This window comes from Cygnus olor, chromosome 11 (genome assembly GCF_009769625.2).
Source record: "Cygnus olor isolate bCygOlo1 chromosome 11, bCygOlo1.pri.v2, whole genome shotgun sequence".
In the NCBI taxonomy this organism is placed as follows: Eukaryota; Metazoa; Chordata; class Aves; order Anseriformes; family Anatidae; genus Cygnus; species Cygnus olor.
Window position 1 is genome coordinate 18,743,329 of NC_049179.1, and position 19,439 is coordinate 18,762,767.

The 19,439-nt window shown below is 42.5% G+C and overlaps 1 protein-coding gene across 1 annotated transcript in view; it reads left to right on the forward strand.

Moving 5' to 3' along the window:
- Nucleotides 1-19,439, forward strand: part of LRRK1 (leucine rich repeat kinase 1) — a 76,610-nt gene that overhangs the window by 14,765 nt on the left and 42,406 nt on the right. The window contains 10 exon segments of the mRNA XM_040569486.1: nt 5,152-5,315; nt 7,234-7,405; nt 8,807-8,986; nt 9,625-9,672; nt 9,675-9,775; nt 16,669-16,895; nt 16,978-17,105; nt 17,363-17,526; nt 18,078-18,183; nt 18,186-18,214. Coding sequence (XP_040425420.1) covers nt 5,152-5,315; nt 7,234-7,405; nt 8,807-8,986; nt 9,625-9,672; nt 9,675-9,775; nt 16,669-16,895; nt 16,978-17,105; nt 17,363-17,526; nt 18,078-18,183; nt 18,186-18,214 — 1,319 coding nt within the window.

Consider the following 19,439-nt stretch of genomic DNA (forward strand, 5'->3'; position numbering starts at 1 on the left):
GTAGGACAGATCCATCATCCCTTGAAATCGCTGGAGGCTTCCTGTTGGCTGTTGTTCGCTTCGTTAATCTGGAGTTTTTCAGAGCGATGGGAGATAGATGAGTCTGTTACAGAGACTCTAGCTCTGCGCCTCAGAAATAATAGGGCTTTCCATGAATTTTGCAGAGCAGCCTGCCAAAGCTTTGGTAGAGCAGCATTAAAAAACATCCAGCAACTCTTGTGAGTTTTGAAGAGTTTGGGAGGGGTGACTTTAAATATTCAGGGCGCTTTAGACCTCAGCTCTGGGGCAGTGCTCAGAAGTCAAAATGGCCAAAGATTAAGCTGGTGGAGGTTAGCTGGAGCCATCTGGTGCTGTTGAGGAATTAATGTCTGAGCTCAGCCCGGAAAGGCAGCCTCCCTGCCCACCCCCATCCCCAGATCCTCTCTGAACCAGAGGCTTGGATTTCACCGTAATGGGACATGGAGATGAAAATAACTGTCAAGGCTAAAATGCAGTAGTTAATTCAGACGAAGCAGCAGCCAGCCAGCCAGTGGCCACTGTAAGAGCTGCTTGTGCTGAAGCAGAGGTGGATGGCTAACGGTCCAAGGAATTAATAGCTTGACTGAGCATCGCCGAATGGGAGGCTGTGCTACAGCCATCATCTTGATTTGCTTCTCTCTCTGGAAACACCTGCACAAATTATGACAAGGTCAGTAGCAGTTTTAAAGTCTTATTATTGTTGTAAATCTGTTGTGGAGTAAGTTAGCTACCTGCCCTATTTTATCCTGTGTTAAACATCTCATTTATATCTTTCTCTGATAAAAATATCCTAGTCAGTTCCCCAAGCACCTACCTTACCAAAGGGACTAATGCAGCACTTGAAATCTCTGAGAGGCTGTATGTCAAAGACAGGGATGCAGTGATTTGGGACGTAAAGGTAATAATCTGTACGATGTGCTGTTCTGTTATGCAGCTGTTTGCTGATTCACAGCATTGACCTGCAGACCCTCACCTTTTTATTGATAATGGCATAATGTCAGTTTAGAAATTTTATCTTTTTTTCACTTGCTCTAATAACACGGCCTAAGACTGGGTGTAACTGCATATCTCTCTGACATTCTCCTGGTACCCCTTATTATTAATTAGACCTATTTTCATTTTGCTTCTCTCAGCTGGGACCGTGCAGTCTGTTGCATTTTTAAATTAATGCTGCTGTAACCTCTGAATGGCAATAAAATAACACTCTTTTTATATTGATAATCGCTGTTTCCACTGGAATATTTTTAAAATGAAAATTAGTCTTGCCTTTAGCCTTTATTAAAAGCTGTTGCTGAAAAGCCAAACTTAAAAAAACACTTCCAAAGTATTAAACACTGGAAATATTTCCCACTCCTGATTTCAAAGGTAGTTGCTTTGGTGCAGGCTGTTAATTGCTGTGAGAGATAGACGAAGGATATGTTTTTAACGTCAGCAAGTGCCCCCATTTTACCTTTACAAACAGCGCTTGGTTTGCTTACAGTCATTAGCAGAAAGCCAGCAAAGCAGCTGTGGATCTGTGGAGAAACTAAACAAAGAAGATGCAGAGATAGGGACTGAATATTAGGGAGTAAAGCCTGTGGCCGCCTTTGCATGGAAATTCAAATATGTTAGAGAATGACCCCACACCATTCCTCCTCAGTCCAAATAGGCTTCGTTTATCTGCTTCCCTGCCGCAGCCTCAGAGGTAAGGGGCATAGATCTGGGGCAGTGGACCCAGGAACTCTGTCCTGGACCTGTGTGTGATAAAGCAAAAACCAAGGGAAATCACAATGGGTGTGTAAGAGCTTCTGGAGTTTCTAGCAGCCTTTTATTACAGGAGTACCCAAGAAGTATATCGTAACAATATCGTAACTTGCTGTGCCATATGCATTGCCAAATAATGTAGACCCTGCTGAGCAAAGTGCAGAAGCTGGTTCCTGAGTCTGTGTAATCCAAGAATTGAAAGCACTTTAGGACATCCAGGTTTAAATGCTCAGCACATGGTGGGATCAAGTCTGAAAACAGAGTTTCAGCATCATTCAGTGTCACTTACTGCTCTCATACCGTGTTGCTCAAGGGTATATGGATTTGAGGAGACCCTATTATGACAGCCACAAAGTGTTCAGGTAAAAAACATGAGATTTGTAGGGTTAAAGACATAGGCAGAATTTCTTTGGACTTCAGCCCAGATTTTTTGCTAAAAATGGCTGATGCATGTATTGGCAAAATTTTGTTCCCAGCCTACATGAATGCAGTACTGATGATGGTTCAGTCATGCATCTTTTAGAAATAAACCAGTCTTTAGTCAGTAGAATTTACTTCTCTTTCTTTTTCCTACTGGCAAGTATAAACTGAGCTCATAAAATATGCTGCTTCTTATTTTCCATTCCTATACTAGAAGTCAGTATATCATTTCTAAAGTCACCAGAAAGCCCTCTGTGAATTGGGTAATTTGCTTCACGCGATGCTTAGCTTTGCGATGGGTGGCTTGGTGTTTTCTGGGAACCCAAGAGCAGATGGCCCACCTTGTCTCGCTTAATGTTTGAAATCTCAACTTCACTTTGACAGAATCATGTGGGTACAGCTGTTGGCTGAGGGCAAGCTTTTTTATCACTCTGTGACTCGTCGGTTTTGTTCTTTTCAGGCTTGAAATCAGTTCAATTGCAAGATCTTTTTTAGGGCAAAGATCTTTGACATGTTTTTTTTCCCAGGTCTTCTTAGGCAGGAGGTCAACTTACTCTGCAAAATACAAACACAGAAAGGAGTTTTGATGACAGCTATATGAGAAACTTGAACGACGAGCAGCACTGTCTTTCTGCCAAGAATGTTTAAATACAAATATATCAGTTTCAAACAGTAGAATTGCCCAGATTACTTACATTCAATGAGGTTTTTATTGACTTCTACTTGATGGATGTTCAAACGTAGCCTCACTAGTATGTTTTTGTTAGATCGATAGAAAAATCTTATTTGCCTAAGACAGGGCTAAAACTTCATTTAGGGACTAAAATTACTATCTTGAGGACTTTGCCAGGTACCTCTGGGAGCATATGGGCTCCATGAAGCCAGCCATCTGAGACCTTCCAGTGCCAGAGTGCCCACAAGTCCGTGACGGATGATGGCCAGCCCATGTTCTCCTACCAGTGGTGATGTTAGCCGTGGTTATAGCTCCACCGTTACGCTGGAAAAGATTTAAGAAGTTTTGCGGGGCCAAAAATGCATGAGGAAGCATGACACATTAGTCAAATACATTCGTGAAGTAGTCGCTGGGTAAAACACAGAAGCTGTCTTGGGGTTGGGGTCTAGCTTGCTGAGTTCCTCCTTCCCTCGGTTACAATAGAACTGTTGTCTCGTTTCTTTAGTTTCCTTGTAGTGGCCCTGGTAATACACACTTGCTCATGAATTACTTAGCTATGGGCACATCTGAAAGAGGGGGTCAGAATGAGGAAAAGTGAGCTCGAGATGTAGTTAATTTGGGGTTGGAAGATCTGTGTTGCAGCTAGAGAAATTGTGGTCCTCGTGTGCGCTGGCCCAGTGGATTTGCTCGTCCCCACTGCACGGCAGGGCCGTTCTGGCAGGAGAGGTGGAAAAGGCTTCCCCAAAAAGAGATCTGGTGAGCAGGGTGTGGAGGTGCCTGGAGGCCTGCCTAGTAGATGAGGAAGTGACACTGGGGTCTCCCGGACCCTAAAGGAGTCTCCGACCATGAGACACTCGTACCTCCACCTTCCCTGGCCATGGTTTAAACAGAGAGGTGGCCCTGCTCATTGCTTTGTTGGAAAGGATGTGCCTGTGCACTAGGAATTGGCTCCACCTCTGGATCTTGAGTGATAGCCCCCCAAATTAGGATCCAGGCCGAAAGGAAATAAAACCGGCCCCTTCTTCGGCATTTATTTATAGGAACTTGCTTAAAATCCCTGTGTTCTGTCAGCCCCGATCTGCAGGGCTTCCTGCTCAGCTCTCCAGCTGGTTTGGATCTCCGATGTGAGGCATTCTTTCCTCCAAGGGGAATTCCAGAGCTTCTCTGTAGGTTCGGGATTTCATCACAGGGCACCAAGCACGGGGGAGGCTGCGTGTTGCAGTAACTGCAGTCTTCGCTTCCATCTGCGCTAGGCCAGTACTGAACCGTTTACATTGGAGAATTGTTTTGCTTTAAAGTTCTCTCTTCTATCCCCCTTTAAACAGTTACCTGCCTAGGAATCATTTTCATTTCCTACCTGTGATGTCTATGAAAAAGAGAATTAAAACAAGCAGTATTCTTAGAGGTCCATTACAGGTGGCTGGTCTGCTCCGAAATACCAGAGCAAATGCTGGATTTTTTATTTTTTTTCCATGTACCCCCTAAAACTACAGAATTATGAGGCATCTGTACGTATTACATGAACTCTGAGATGCTGTTGATTGTGCTGTAATTTAATATCACATTCATCTGCCTTCGTTTCTGTTGTTTGTCCTTCACACGTTCTGCATCATCTGAGAAAGGTTATTGATGCGGGCACGTTTTTAATGGCACAAATCTCTGGAGCTGTCTCCAGTGTCTGAGTGATTCGAGCTTCATTTAAATAATTGATGAGAAGCGTTAGTCAGAATGTATGGATGATTTCAGACTGCATTATTCAAAGATATTTACCGACGGTTATAGATTGGTCCAAATTTACTTCTTTCTCCAGACTGCATTAAACTAGCCCCTGAATTACGTGTGTCTATTTAAAATATATATTATTTAAAAAAAAAATCCTTGTTTGCTTGTGAAAACCTGTGCGCTTTAAGGACTTTAACCAATTGCGAATAAGCAATTTTTTCCCCGATTTCTTGTAGCCAGGGGCCAAGCATGGCAGGTTGCAGCAGAGCATATATGTCCATGTCCGTGTGAGCTTTCTTCACACCTTCCTTTGGAAACCACCTCTGGGAACAACTGGGGAACTTGCTGTCCCTTTCAGTTTCATGTCCCTGCTGGAAAGTACTTTATTATCACTTTCTTATATCAGAAAATTTAGCAATGACATTTTTTCCTCTTTTTTATTTAATCATATGCAGTAAATATTTCACTGTTAATAACTCACCACTTTGTGTTGCCAGGGTGCATTGATGTTGCAGCTGTACTTGAGTAATAAAGAGGGACTTCTTCCTGACACCTGTTTTCTATTTTTGCTGCAGGAACTGTGGACATGGGTGGAAAGCAGTCCACAGTTGGCGAAGTCTCCATAATTCAGACACCCGTTACAGAAAGCATTCAGGCTGCTTACAGAGCTGGAGACACCACTAAAGCCCAAGAGTTGATTAAATTGTCGTGTGAGGAGACGGCACTGCAAGTGGAAAAGGTAGGATTAGATTACTGCTCTTTCTCAAATGTTTTTGGGAAAGAAACCTTCAAATACTGAGCTGCTGTCTTCCACTACTCCTCATGCAGACAATCCGTTCAGTTGTGTGTGTTACACTGGTGCTGCAGGGCCCCAGACATGTCTGGTTGTGTGGGGCACTTCAGGAATGTGCTCAGGGACAATATTTGCCCTTGAAAACAATGATCAGAAAGATGAGACAGACCACAGGGAAAAGTGTACCTGGGAACAGGATCAAGGACAGGAACCACAGGGGAGAAATCCTGTCGACACTGAAGTGGTGGTAAAACCCCCTGCTGGCTTTACTGGGGTCAGTATTGCACACCAGACTGCCAGTTTGTTGGGGTATGTGTGGGTGTGTTGGCTTTGTCAGATGCTTAGAGTCCTGGGCTCTTCTGCCTGCTCTCCAAATGCAAGCCAGCTCTGATTCAGGAGCTGTGTTGCCACCTGAGCATGGCACTGACCTCCAGCTAGCAGGCCCTGCATTGCAAGTTGTATGTGTATGACTTGATCTAAAAGGGTATACTGCACCTCAGGTTGTTGGGCTAGTGGTTAAGTGCCGGCACAACCCCTGCAATGTTAACGAGGGCTGAAAGTTGCTTTAGAGTGGAGCTCAGTCCTGCACTCAGTAAGTACACACAAAACAAAAAAACCTTAAAATCTCCTCTTCTCAGTGTGGCAGATTGATATAACAGCTCATGATGGCTCAGGAGGATGGTTACTGAAGGGAATTATCTGCCAAAAGCTGAAACATGTATAAACAGTATTTTTAAAGTTTTGATTGTGCTGAAGTTATACTCTGTCTCCTGTAATCAGCAAAAGTTGTATTAAAAGTAGAAACACCGTGCAAGATTCGTAGCTGATATAAAGAGACACATTATACTAACTGCGCTCCTGGCCCTGTCTTCATTACCTGTGTGTGCAGTACTCTTCATAGCACACATCTGCCTGAAGGTGAAGGTCTATGACAGTGTTTTAGAATTCATGTATGTTTTTAGATGAGAGAAAGTATCAGTCTCTGTTGAATCAGCCAGAATTACCTCTTTTCTTTTTTTCCCAAACACCACATTAGTCTCTTTCACCCTAACCTCCTTGCCTGAGCCTTTGTACCATCCAGAAGATCCCCACTGAGTAAATGCAGCTTGTGTAGAGCCAGAACAGGTCTGGGTAATGTCACAGAGCAAAAGACACACCACCGCTGGCAGATGCATCAGCTTAGAGAGCAGTTACTTGGGTGGTCCCTGACGCTCTCCTCTCGAGGCTATGCAAGGAGGGGTGCTGGTGCTGTGGTCTCTAAAAGAGAGAAATGCATCTTTCCCCATCAAAAAGCAGCAGTTTATAGACCTAGCAAAAAACTTATTTCCCAGTCAGTCCAAAGATGGTTGAGGGACCACTGGTAAGATGTTGCTGCTTGCGTTTGGAGCCATACCTTTGTGCCAGCTTCTGCACTGCTGTGTCTTCAGAGCCCTTGTTTTGAGCCAGCTCTTAGGACACACCTTAGTGTGTTGGGAGAGTACCCGAGTGTGAAGTCCAGTCAGCCGTCTCCAAAACATGAAATACTACACCTCTTAGCAGAGCACAAAAATGCTGTTTCTGTTGGTCTGTGAAAAATTGTTTTACGGTCATCATTCAGTGCCTTGGGCACTTCTGCAGTAAAGCCATACAAAAAACTATTAAGCAAAACCAACAAATTAATCTAATTACTTAATATATCAACAACAATTATAATGTCTACTAGTGTTCATGATGTTCTCAATTAACCACTGTGACAGTTTGTAGGCATTTGCATGGGCAGAAATAAATACATGACTCTAGAAATGCCATCTTTCTCTGTTTGCTCCCTTTACGCAGAGGCAAAGAAAAATCTGAGAGTTTATTTTGCTTGTGTTTTCTTCACCAGTGTCAGCTTTTAGGTATTGCGGCAGCGTACGGAGATCTGCAGGCGGTGAGGTATTTACTGAAGGAAGCATTAGTGGTGTTACCAACAGAACCTAATGATGACAATGCTGCTGTGGTGGCTGCATATTTTGGACATAAGGATGTTGTGAAAGAACTGCTGGATTCCCTGCGTGGTAAGCCTATTGGGTTGCCTCTACCTTTCACCAGGCTTTTCAGTAGCTGTTTGATATAGCTTCAAGCAGGCTTTTTTTTTCTTTTCTTTTCTTTTTTTTTTTTTTTTAATTTTTTCACTTCCCTTAAAAGGGGAGGGAACTCAATCATGGGAAAGTGCACAGAGGGATTTAATCTCTTCTGTGTTTTAAGAAAAATTCCCCCATGGGAGGAAAAGTACGTGAATAAAAATATTCCATGTTTGCAGTTCAGAAGCAGAGGAAGATGCCATTTAGACGATTCATTCCCATCAGCCCTCACAACTGGATAATGTCCCAGATCCCACAGAGAAATCAGGGGATTTTCAGGAAGCAGCATCATCGCACTCTGCTGATTCTGCAGACACAGTTTTGCTGGGAGTAAGAGTGCAACATGACTGCCTGGCGAGTAACAGCTTGGGTGCACAGCTGGCAGCATGTTCTGTGCTCTCCTGTTGGCATTTCCATTTGACTTGCAGGGGAATTCCTTACCTTGAATTATCATTATATTTTATTTACATTTTATTTTTAAACTTTACTTTTAAACTTTCAAGTCTGAGGGATGTGACTAAACCTAGTATCTCCTTCAGCTAGAAAGGAGGCTGACAAGGCTGTGCGTATAACCCAGTAGCAAAAGTTAAATTATATTAATATAATAATAGTCTCAGTAATAAAAAGTGAGTTAAGTATTTGCTGGAAACTTAAATCAGTTTCAAACTGACCAAATTCCCTTAAGCCTTTGCTTTGGGGGATTGTATTTATAGGTGCTCTGTAAAAACTGCAACTTCCAGAAGTTTTTATGCAGGACTTTCCATCTGTGAAATTACATATAAACCAATCACAGGGCTTGGGAATAAATTGCATGTGTATCCTGTGCCGGGAGGACTTCCTTGGCTAACGCACTGCAGTGATTCTCCCTGGCTCAGTGTGAACTCGTGTTACAGCTGTGGCCCAGCTTGGGTGTTTGGATCCAATGTTAATTGAATCAAGTCCCTTGTCTCTGGATGCACAGCGCTGGTCAACCCTTGCAACCTCTGCCTGGGATTAGATGTTTGATTTCTCTACTGGCACCCTAGTAGACATCCTGGAAACCTCCACTGTTGCCAGTTTATATGTGATTAGATCAGGGCCAGCCAAAAAAGTTGACCATTAGCTGGGTAGGTAATGAACAGTTAAGCAAAGCAGGTAGCTTTTTCTGCTCAGCTGCAAAGTCTGTGCCTGACCCATCTAGGGCTCTTCTCTAACACTTGCGCTCTTGCAGTTTAGTCTGCTTCCTTGTCATCAGGGGCTTCATCTTATACCCTTTCCATAGCTGCTATTTATGGATGAGTCTTGCACATCACAGTCCAGTGGCATCAACTGTCGAATAACCTATCTTTTTGGTAGGTCCCAGGACTTGCCAACAGCTCCTGAACTGGATGCTGGCCATCGCCTGCCAGCAGGGACACTTGGACATAGTGAAACTCCTAATTCGTGCATACAGTGCTGACCCAGAGAGCTGCGCAGTCAGGAGGAATGAGTTTCCAGTTCTTATACGGTTGCCCCTCTACGCTGCTATAAAGGCAGGTATGTATTTGCATGCTTTGAAGCCTTGTCCTTGTTCTGCAATATCTTTCAAAGAATGGGCTGAGTTGTTCCATTCTGAGAATGTGTTAGTGTGGGCTGGCTTCCTGGGATTGTTCTGGATTTCCAGTGAGATAAATTAAGACAGAATTGGCTCTGAATATTTTGTCTTAGCCAAATTTTAGTCACGACCTTCCTAAGTTAGGTTACTGTAAACGCTGAGAGGCTGAACTTTCCTCTTTAATTTTAAACTCCTAGGGAAAAGGCCCTCCAAAAATAGAAACCTTGCAAGTAAAAGCATTATTGTTATGGACACTATGGCACACAGCTTAATTTATGCTAAATAATTTACACTTCAAAGCACAGCTGTGTGTATTGTTTAATAAGCTGGGGTGAGGGGGGAAGAGAGAGAAAAAGAAGTGGAGCTTGGGCCAGTGCTTTTACAGAGTGTCTTTGCTGTCTCGGTTTGACTAAACTAAATCCTACCACTGGAAGAAACAGTCTTTACATGGTTCAGTTCCCTTTTTGCACACCCCCATGATTTTTTTCAGAAGTGGTTATTTCCCAGGATTTATGTTCAGGTCCTTGTTGATTCACTTACATGAGAAGAAGAGAACAGACAATCTGCCTTTTCTCTAAAGGGAATGAAGATGTAGCTGTGTTCTTATTACGGAATGGAGCTTTCTTTTGTTCTACATCCTGATGGACAGTCCTGAATCCAGCAAACACCTTCTGAGGAAGTATTTCATTGAGACAAGTCCTTTACCAGGCAGTGCTCCACAAAAACAGTAAGTAGCCATTTATCTGTCTGAAGAGATGTTCTTTGAAGGAACATCATGTTAATAATTCATATTTGTCTGCGTACCATGTGGCTGGTGATTCTTCTCAGCTAAGATCCTCGTGGTTTGCTACCCATTTAGAAAACAAGCTGTGAAAGTGCTTTCATGCCAGTGCTGAACTGCAAGGTGTAAAACATTAGGCATTTAAACGGTGTCATTGTGCAAGGTGCTGTGCATGATACCTTCCACTTGGCCATTTTAACATCGGCATGTGAACCAGGCTTACGCTGTGGAAAGGAATCGTTAGCTTTGCTCAGAGTCTTACAGAGAATAAGTATGAACATGGGCTTCCTCTGTGACCCCTGGCAAATCTCTTCATTTAGGCTTCTGTAGTACATCCTGGTTGCAAGATAACACCACAAGCCCTGTGCTGGCCAGGAGAGTTAGAGCACAGAGCTGATCATATAAACCCTTCTCTTCCCCTGGGGTCTGTTAGCTCAGATACAGCACGTACAAATGGGCTCATGTGGCTTTTGGCTAACTGAGCATAGGTAGAGCAAGCTCACATCTGTTCGATAAATGTTCCTCCCAGCCTCAAACCCTCATCAGCAAAAGATGGCTGGTAACCTTTACTGTCACACTCAGTAAGGACATCTCTGGCTTTCTGGAGCATCATGGTGAGTGTCATGTGTGATCAGACCATATCAGTTTAACTGCAATTGTCCCACCAAATTGTCCCACCTTGTCCCACCAAAAAACTTGAAGGGTTTTTGGTGGAGGCCAACAAAAAGCAATTAAAGCCTTTTAGTTGACAAGAGCTTGTTCACTACTTAGTCATTGATAGCATTTTGACAATTTTGTAAATCTGTTTGCATCTGTTTCTTCCCCACTGTGAAACATGGAGATTTAATTCCTTGTATCTCACAGCTGTTGGAAGTCTTAATACATGGTAATGACTTGAGATCCACAGACGAGTGGCATTGTTTTCATGTGGGGTTTTACTACGTTTCATGACTATCCTGTATCTTTGTGTAACAAGGCTATATTCTTCCATTCTCTTAATCTCTGTTATCCAAGTCTCCTTTATTCAACTGAAAAACATCTCACACAGCCCATGCTGTTACTGCATTGTAGGGCGCATGTTAGTTTTGTAGTATTTGTATACTATCCAACAATTTAATTATCAGGCCATCTTATCAGGCAGGTGAATAGGAGCATCAAAGCCCTGAATTTTCAATAGTTACAGTTTTCATTGGTCATAAAAATTGTGTGGTGAAAAATGTTAAGGGAAAATTTTTGATCAAGGCTCTGACTGCATGAATCCCATTGCCAGTTTGAGTATCTGTTTTGCTCAGCTTGCACATTGTGGGGTGTTGATTCTGCTTTGTGTTAAGTAAAAAGAAGCAGAGAGGTTCTCAGAACATTCTGAGCTTCTCCCTTCTCTGTTTTCCTGCCAACATCCTGTCTCACTGGATTCCAGACAATATTGCGAGTGGTAGGAACTGCAGTCCACATATGTGACTTGACTTCATTAGGTTCAATCATAAGATTTAGAGCCTCTCTAGCCATTCTTTGTTTCATTGAAAGGTGAACAAAAGGAATAAAAGATTCCTGAATAACAGTTATAAAACTCCATGCCTGTTTAGAAGGGGAAAAAAATCCAACTAACTGGATAATTCAGCTTGAATAAACTTTGGAATAGATGTCTGAATCACAGGGAAGAAGTCTGTTTTCCATGTGAACTTGCTGGCAATTTTTAACTTAGCTGCTGTAAAAAATGACTCAGCCTTGCTCTTGTCACACCCTGAGCAAAGAAAGAGAAGTCTTAAAACATCAGCTAATTGCCAGAGGAGCCTGGTTTAAAAAGAAGAAAAAGAAAAAAAAACAAAAAACACTCGGAAACTTGACCTTGATTCTTCTATTGGCTGTTTATTTTTATTATGTTGCATATTCAGGTTTTGTCTTTGATTAATTTTGGCAGCCTGGGCCAAATTTGGGAAGATTTGTCCTAGTTTGTCTGCCGAGCTCAGGTCTCTGGGAAGTGACAGTCACACACCTTTATAATTTTTTAAAACAAGGCTTCGTGGCAGCTGCAAACAAGCTTCCTCAGTGCTCTCTTCATAACCTATAAAGTTTGTGAACGTCAGTCTTCCTGAGTAAGCGCTGTGATGTATTTTTCACCGTTAGGAAGCAGAAGAGGATTGTGCAGAGGCGGCGATGCGTCTGGCAGCCAGCTAGATGTCAGAAGTTCTTCTCTTGGCAGAGCAGGCCAAGCAGGGATCATTTCAGAACGAGCCCAGAATTTCAGAAGGACTCGTCCCATCTGTGCTATCTCTGAGTGAAAACACTGCTCAGTTGACCTCCAGTTGATTTCACAGCAGCGAACACTACCAACTATGCATAAAATGTGGTTGGAGAGCCCAGGTTGGCTGCCATGCCTTCCAGGCTGCTGTTGCGGTGTGTACAGTGCTGCCTTTCCTGAGGCAAGAGGATTACATCTCATTTTCTAATACTGTTTCTTCTCTTTTTTTTTTCTTCTTCTTTTTTTTTTTCTGGTGTATATTTAACCCTATACCAAACCCTATCTTTTTAAACAGAGGAAGTGCTCCATTTTTACAGGAACAGGTAGCAAATGCCCAAAGTACCCCCTGCAGTAAGATGGCTAGGCACAGATTCCAGACTTGATAGTGCGTCGTAAGCACGGAAATATTTAACTTTCCAGTGTGTGCAACATTAGATTTGTGTGTGTGTGTGTGTTCCATCATGGACTGGAAAAGAGATAAATGCTGCATTTTCCCAGAAGTGCTTTGCTAGGATTTTTTGCATACAAATGTTATGTATATGTGTGTGAACCTCCTCTGATTTCTCTATCCACTGCCTGGCTAATCTCAGTTACATCACTGAACAGTCATAATTCAAGTTAATACTTTCTTTGTATTTGGAGTTCATTGTCTGCCCCAAAACAGTGGGGATTTCTTGCTTCTGCACATTTCTAGTCCCTTACCTTCCTTAGTCCTTACCTCAATGCAACCCTTGCTTAAAGCTTAGCTGGCCCTCTAGTCTGCAGCACTCGGCAGAGCGACACACACTCCACCCAGGCTCCAGACTCACAATTTATGAAAAGCAGCCCAGGAGATGCAGACACCTACCCTGCAGCATGTTGGATTTCACCATCTTGTCTGTGGTTTTAGAAGTCACTATCTGAACTCTGCAGTTATCTTTCTATTGCATTAAACACCCCGAGGCCAGGGCTCTGCATTTTTGAGGTAAATGATATGTGATAATCTAAATAAAAGTTGAGATGAGTATCAGTCTGAAATGAGAAGCAGCAGAGGCTCGTGGTCCTGTCTGAACCTGCTAAAAGCTGGCTATATATCTTAGTATTAGTTGGTCTACTCAAGGACAAGTTCTTTTTTGTTCTGAAATAAGAGCCTGGGCCTGCTGTAGGGAGCATCCTTTTGAAACAGAGCAGGAACGGAGGGAGAGGATAAATGCCAACAGTTCTTTTTTCTGATTTATTTTCTTGCAGCTTTGCTGGGAATAGTTTAAGCAAGAAAACGGGAAATTTGGGAGTTGGGGTGTGTAGTACGTTTTTCCTCCTTGCTCCCCTAGGAGAAGGGGCAATGTTCTTATTATATGGACTGGCAAGCAAAGCCTGGGTAACTTGAGCCAGTGACTGGTGTCGCACAGGAAATTTGAGGCTCTGGAGTCTGAATTCAGGAACTCAACACAAAGAGTCTGCTTTCTCCTGTGAGGTGGAAACCAAATGAGCAAGCCAGCTCAAGGCCTTTGTTCCAATTACTGCCAGAATTTTGAAGCCCTACATGGATATATGCACCCTATGTTGACTGAAGGACCTACGGATATCCTTTTGAATGGAATATTCACCCAGACTTTTGTCTGTAATTCTGCATTTTCTTGCTTCTGCATGTATAGGGGAAATATGTGAATAGTTCCTCCACTTCTGAAGTTCAGTCTCCCTCTGAACAGGATCTTTGTGATGGTTACAGGAGATAAGTGATGGTTCCAATAGAGATTGTGAGATGAATCCACCTTTCTATGTCCTTCACTGCTGTGTTAGCAGTTAAAACTCTGTTCCAGACCCAGTGTCTTGACGATGATATGGGTAAATGGGAAGACCCTTACTTGGCAGCAGTTATTTTTGGACCATGGAGATGTCTGGAACTGCTGCCTAAAAGCTTGGATTTTCCCCTACTTATTGTGGTTTAACCCCCACACCCATTTTTGGCTGAATCTCACCATAGCTTTTGACAGAAAAAGTCTGCATTCTTGGATAGAAAGGAACAGGATGGAATATGCACTGCCAGCTGGGGTTGTTAAAATGGCTAATTCCCTGTTAAAACATTTCTCACATGCCTAGGCAAACTATGCTTGTATTCTGATTTCCATAGCTGGATCTTTACACCTTTCTCTTCTAGCCTGAAGAGGGCTATTAAAAAATCCTACCCCAAGAAAAACCTATTAAAAATCTATACGGCACACATTTAGTAGGGTATTGGGCCCTTTCTGAACTCTTCCTGAGAGTGGGAGGTTTGTGGTACATGATTTTGCAAATGCAGAGCATGTGATTTTGCCCAGCGCTGTTAGGTAGGACTGTGATGGTTTTGTTTCTGTACCAGCAGAAGTCATGGTGGAGATGTAATTGTCTTGACATAAGCCTTTTGCTGGTATCACTACAAACTGCAATATGGTATAAACTGCATCAGTAATAGAATTTCCTTGCTGATTAAGCTATATTTCTGTTAGGGACAATTTTAACTGATTAACTGATGTAGGATGGAACTACAGTGATGCTGCTCTCCTCCTCTCCCCAGCCATGTGCTCCTCCCCGCACTTGCATCAGTACCATTATAAGTCTGGTTTTGGAGACCTTAGCTGGGAGCTAAACCAGCTGAAAATTCTCTCTCTAAAATACAGAATAATAATGTTAGAGGTGCTCTGAACATGCTCAGAAGTGGCTGGACAGGTATCAGTGCCACTTGAGGGCTTTGTAGTGTAGAAGTGGCTTTCTGCATTAACTGTGTTAAGGTGTCTGGCTGCTATTTTGAGTTCTTGGGGTAATTCAAAGCACTAGGAAAAAACAGTCAAGTGTATCAGAACAAACGTGCTCTTCCCTGGTGAGGTTTCCTCATGCCAGAAAAATCTTCTAGTCTGTTAGCATCAGTGCCACATCCTAGCACTGGGTAGCTAGGAATGACTTTACACCGTAAATCACAACTGATTGCTGTCCAGCGAAGTAAACATGCTTGCTCCTGGGCTGTTACAGCTGAGAGAAAATTGCATACAGAGTTTAAAACAATATTTTGTAAGTGGAAAGCTGTTAAATATTCAGGCTTGGAAAAGCTAACAATAAAGCAGAATTTGTTTGGTTCAGTGTAACTCTGTAACTCCGCGTAATTTGATTTCCTGTTGCAGTTAGCTTGGTGTGTTTTCTATGGGATGCCTTGTGGCATGACGGTGAATGTGGCTTTAGACAGCTTGTTCTCTCTGCCTTGGTTTCCCCAGTGATACCATGGACATAGTATTTCCGTTCATATTTATTGGGCTGTCCTGAGGATTCACTAGTGAACATTTGAAAAGCTCTATGTCAACACTAGATATGATTATTATTAATTTCTAAAAAGTGCAACTTATTCCATCCTCCTACATATTTACCTATGCAGTCTCCATTACTTGGAGTTCTGAGTCTCAAATAAGCATCTGAGTTAGACCTTTGTTTCCCTTTTCTTCTCCCTTCCCCAAATTTATTCCTTTTAATTTTAAATTTGGAGTTAAAAATCTTACAAGCTAAATACTCGAAATTGAAAAGCAAATTAAACTTGCTGTCAGGTCCTTGCTGCCTCCTGGTGGTGAATTAATGATCACTTCATTGAGGCTGTTTTAGGACTGAGTTGCGTCAAAACCACTGAGTTTATGAAAACATTTTGGGACTAGAAGATTTAAAATGAGTATTTTGCATTGTAGATCTTGTTGGAAGGCAATGAAGAGATTTTGAAAATGAAGCCTCAGGTTGTTTCCTTGCATTGATGGCCATTATGTGTTCATGTTTTCTTCTGTCTGAGCCGGAACCTGAAATAAGTAGTTTTGCCATCCACAACTTCTGTTTTATTTTTTTTTTTATTATTTTATTTATTTTTTTTTCCCAAAGGGGATAAGATGACTTCCTCATATAACTGTCAAAAGCAGCAAAACATTATCTAGAAAAGAAGCGACTGCCAAAATCACTCTCTCGGATAATAATTCAGGAAGATACTTTATATTGAACAAACTTTTAGTGTTGAGAAATGCTTTACAAGAGGGTGTTTGCCTTCCCTTGCCTGTCCCAGATGTTGCTTTTCAACATCTAAACCTAAACCTAAACCTTCCCAGAACAGTGCTGGGCTGCTGTTGCTGGAAGGTTCACGACGGAAGAGTGGTGCCCGGGTATATATTAATTATTCCAGCAACAGGCATCCTCATGAGAAGTCATCATCGTGCTCACAGACCTATCCATGCCCTCTTGACAGAGACCCACAAGCTTTTCAGATGCTGGCTGCTCCACAGGGCTTCCCCTGGACCTGAGAGGGGTGGTTTCAGGCAAGGGCAGCTCACCCTCTGCGGGGCAGGCCGGAGCTAGTGTTGGACAGGCAGAGAAGGCCTGGTCCTCTGCCTGCACTTGGTCGTGGTCTTGGGAGTGTAGTCATGGAGCAGCTATATAGTGCGGGCTGCTGATATCCAGGCATGATTTCATCTGAGTCAGTTTAATTTCTAGAAGCAGATTGGAAAGTGAGCAAAATGTTTATGCCTGGGCTCTGATCTGCCAGATTCCCAGCGGTGCAACGGGCCGAGAACAGTCAAGCAAGAGGGCTTTTACTAATGTGGTTTTCTTTTTTTTTGAAAATGCAGGCTTTGTGTGTGAACTGGTCAAACCTCAAACTGCCCTGGGTGGATCTGGACTGGCTGATTGATATTTCCTGTCAGATAACGGAGCTTGATTTGTCTGCCAACTGCCTGGTCTCCCTTCCATCCGTGATCCCATGGGGCCTGATAAACCTCAGGAAGCTCAGCCTGGCTGACAATCAGCTGACAGAGTTACCCAGCGTACAGTCATCTGACGAAATTATATGTACAAGGTTGTGTGCTGGATGTCTATGGCAACAGGAGTTTTTGCTAGCATTTTATTGATGCCTGACTAAATATCTTCTGTATTCACAGGTTGCTTGAGGTCGATGTATCCAGCAACAGGCTCTCTACTCTCCCTTCTGGATTCCTACATCTTAAAAACCTTAAAAAACTCATCGCTGCCAAAAACCATATGGAGAAGTTATTTGACGAGGAAAACAGTACGTGCAGTCCCTTGTTATGCTTAAATTTCAAGGCCTGATTTGTAGAGAACCCCAAACTGTTATAATAATGACTTAAAGCCGGTATTAGCTACAGATGCTTAGCATCTCTCAAGTCTTTGTCCAAAGAACATGAAATGCCTGTTTATTTTTTATCCCTCATGATATCCTTTGGCTCTTATCTAGCGAGTATTCATCTGGCTGGATGAGACTGCTCTCATGCTTACACCAAGCCTGCAATGCTTTGTGTTTTCCAGCAACTAATTGGATTGGCTTAAGGAAGCTGCAGGAGTTTGACGTCTCTGACAACAGGTTGGTGGAACTTCCAACGGTTTTTCTATACTGCTTCAAGTCCCTAAACATACTGAATGTTTCCAGAAATCAGCTGAAAGTGTTTCCAGATCCCTGGGCCTGCCCCTTGGTAAGTCAAACTGCTCTGTCAGAGTCACAGGCTGTAAAAGCTGTTGAAACAGTGCAAAATCTATGCTGTGATGCTTACAAAGCTGTCAGATGTCTTAGGCTAAAAGGTTTTTATAGAACAGTCAGCCTTTGTTCAAAGTTAACTTTGCCCAAACCCATGGATAAATGAGGCATCGATACCTGCACATTGCTGTCACTTTATTCAATTATTATAGGAAAAGTTAATGACAAGACCCTGTGGATAGCAGGAGAACAGTATGCTTTGGCAAAGTGTTTGTTTATGATTGAAAAGCAAATGGAGATGATTTTCAAAATAACTTTTGAAATACTTTTAGCCCAACAAAGAATTTGCGCATCAATTTAAGTGAATGTGTCTGCTCAGCAAATACTATGTACCTGCATGTGCAATAGTTTATCTAGATCAAAATATCTGAAGAAGTAGCCTGGAATGAGTGTGTTAATGCCTCAAATGCATGACATCTGACCTGCCTAATTTTCTAAAGAGATAATTACTACTCTTTGGGTGATTTTTTTTTCTTTTATGTTTTCCAGAAATGTTGCAAAGCATCTAGAAACTTACTGGAATTCCTACCTGACGCATTCACTATTTTCTGGAAAAATCACCTCAGAGAACTGGATTTTTCTGAGAACTCACTAAAAAAGTTCCACTGGGACTCTTCCAGCTTGAAGTAAGTGTCATTTCTTCCCACCTTGCACATATTTCTCTTAATACCTACTCAGAGCTCAGTGTCATAGTGGTGACTGCCTGCTAAGGTAGGAGACTGCCTGCTGTTTTGTGGTCATGAACGCAGCCGTTGTGCAGGGCCTCTGAGCACCCCATGAACCCCATGAGTGATTACATTCTGGCCCTCATCCAGTGTCATGGCATACCTAGATTTTGATGCAGGTCTTTCAAGAACTCTTTGGATGTCTTTGGTTTTTGGGAGCACAATGCAGAAGACAACCACTGCATTATGGCTACATGTTACAACCTTTGAAATACAAATGTTCTCAAGTGTGCTCACAAATAAATATGTGTTTTTGTAATCTGGCACACCGGTGTTATGTGATAAAGTACTAATTGTTCTCTGCTGATATTATGATTTGAAAATGGCATATTTGAATGCCCTTAGCAGTGCTACTTGGCATCTCTTATCTTTTGGCTTGTGCAAATTAAATAATTCTTCTCCATGGATGGCAGAGACCCACAGTTTTACTTCAGAATTCTTCAGAATCTGTGGCTTCACACAGTTTTGACATGAAACCAAGCAGAACTTGGGGGTTTCCTCCAAGGTTCCCTTCTAGATTGTGAAACTCAGAGTCGTGTAGATAGAAACAGAGGTAAATATTTCTGCAGAAGTATGTTAGTTTTTCACTGCTGGCCTCTGTGGGAGGGATGCAGAAGTGATGGTTTATATCCGTGTCCAGTTTGGAACTCGGCAGTCTGCTGCAAATATGCCTCTTGCTCATGCCTAGAGGAGTGCTGAGGATCATTTGCTGCCTTGGTTGTTTCTAACGATCCCTGCAGATTTGTGCTTGCTTTTGAAAATTGAAACAACATTGTTTTCAATTGGTGTTCTCGCTGAAATGGAATGAATCCTATGGACTATTGTCTCCAAAACTTGTTTTTTTCTGTATGCATTAAAAGTAAACCCCTTGGGTGGGAACTACCATGGTAGATTTAAATGCCAGATGATGCTTCAAGGGCACATTTCCTTGGCTCCTGCTGCTCAGAGGCTGCAGAGGGATATGAACGTGCCAAGTACGGGACATTAGAGAAGACCTCAGTGCAATCCTACTGATGATCTGTCTTTAAAAATAGAGAACTTTGGCTGCTGTAAACTATGCCAGTTTTACCTGTATCTCTTCAGATGTACTGTCACAGAAGAAATAAATAACAGGTATTTTCAAGTC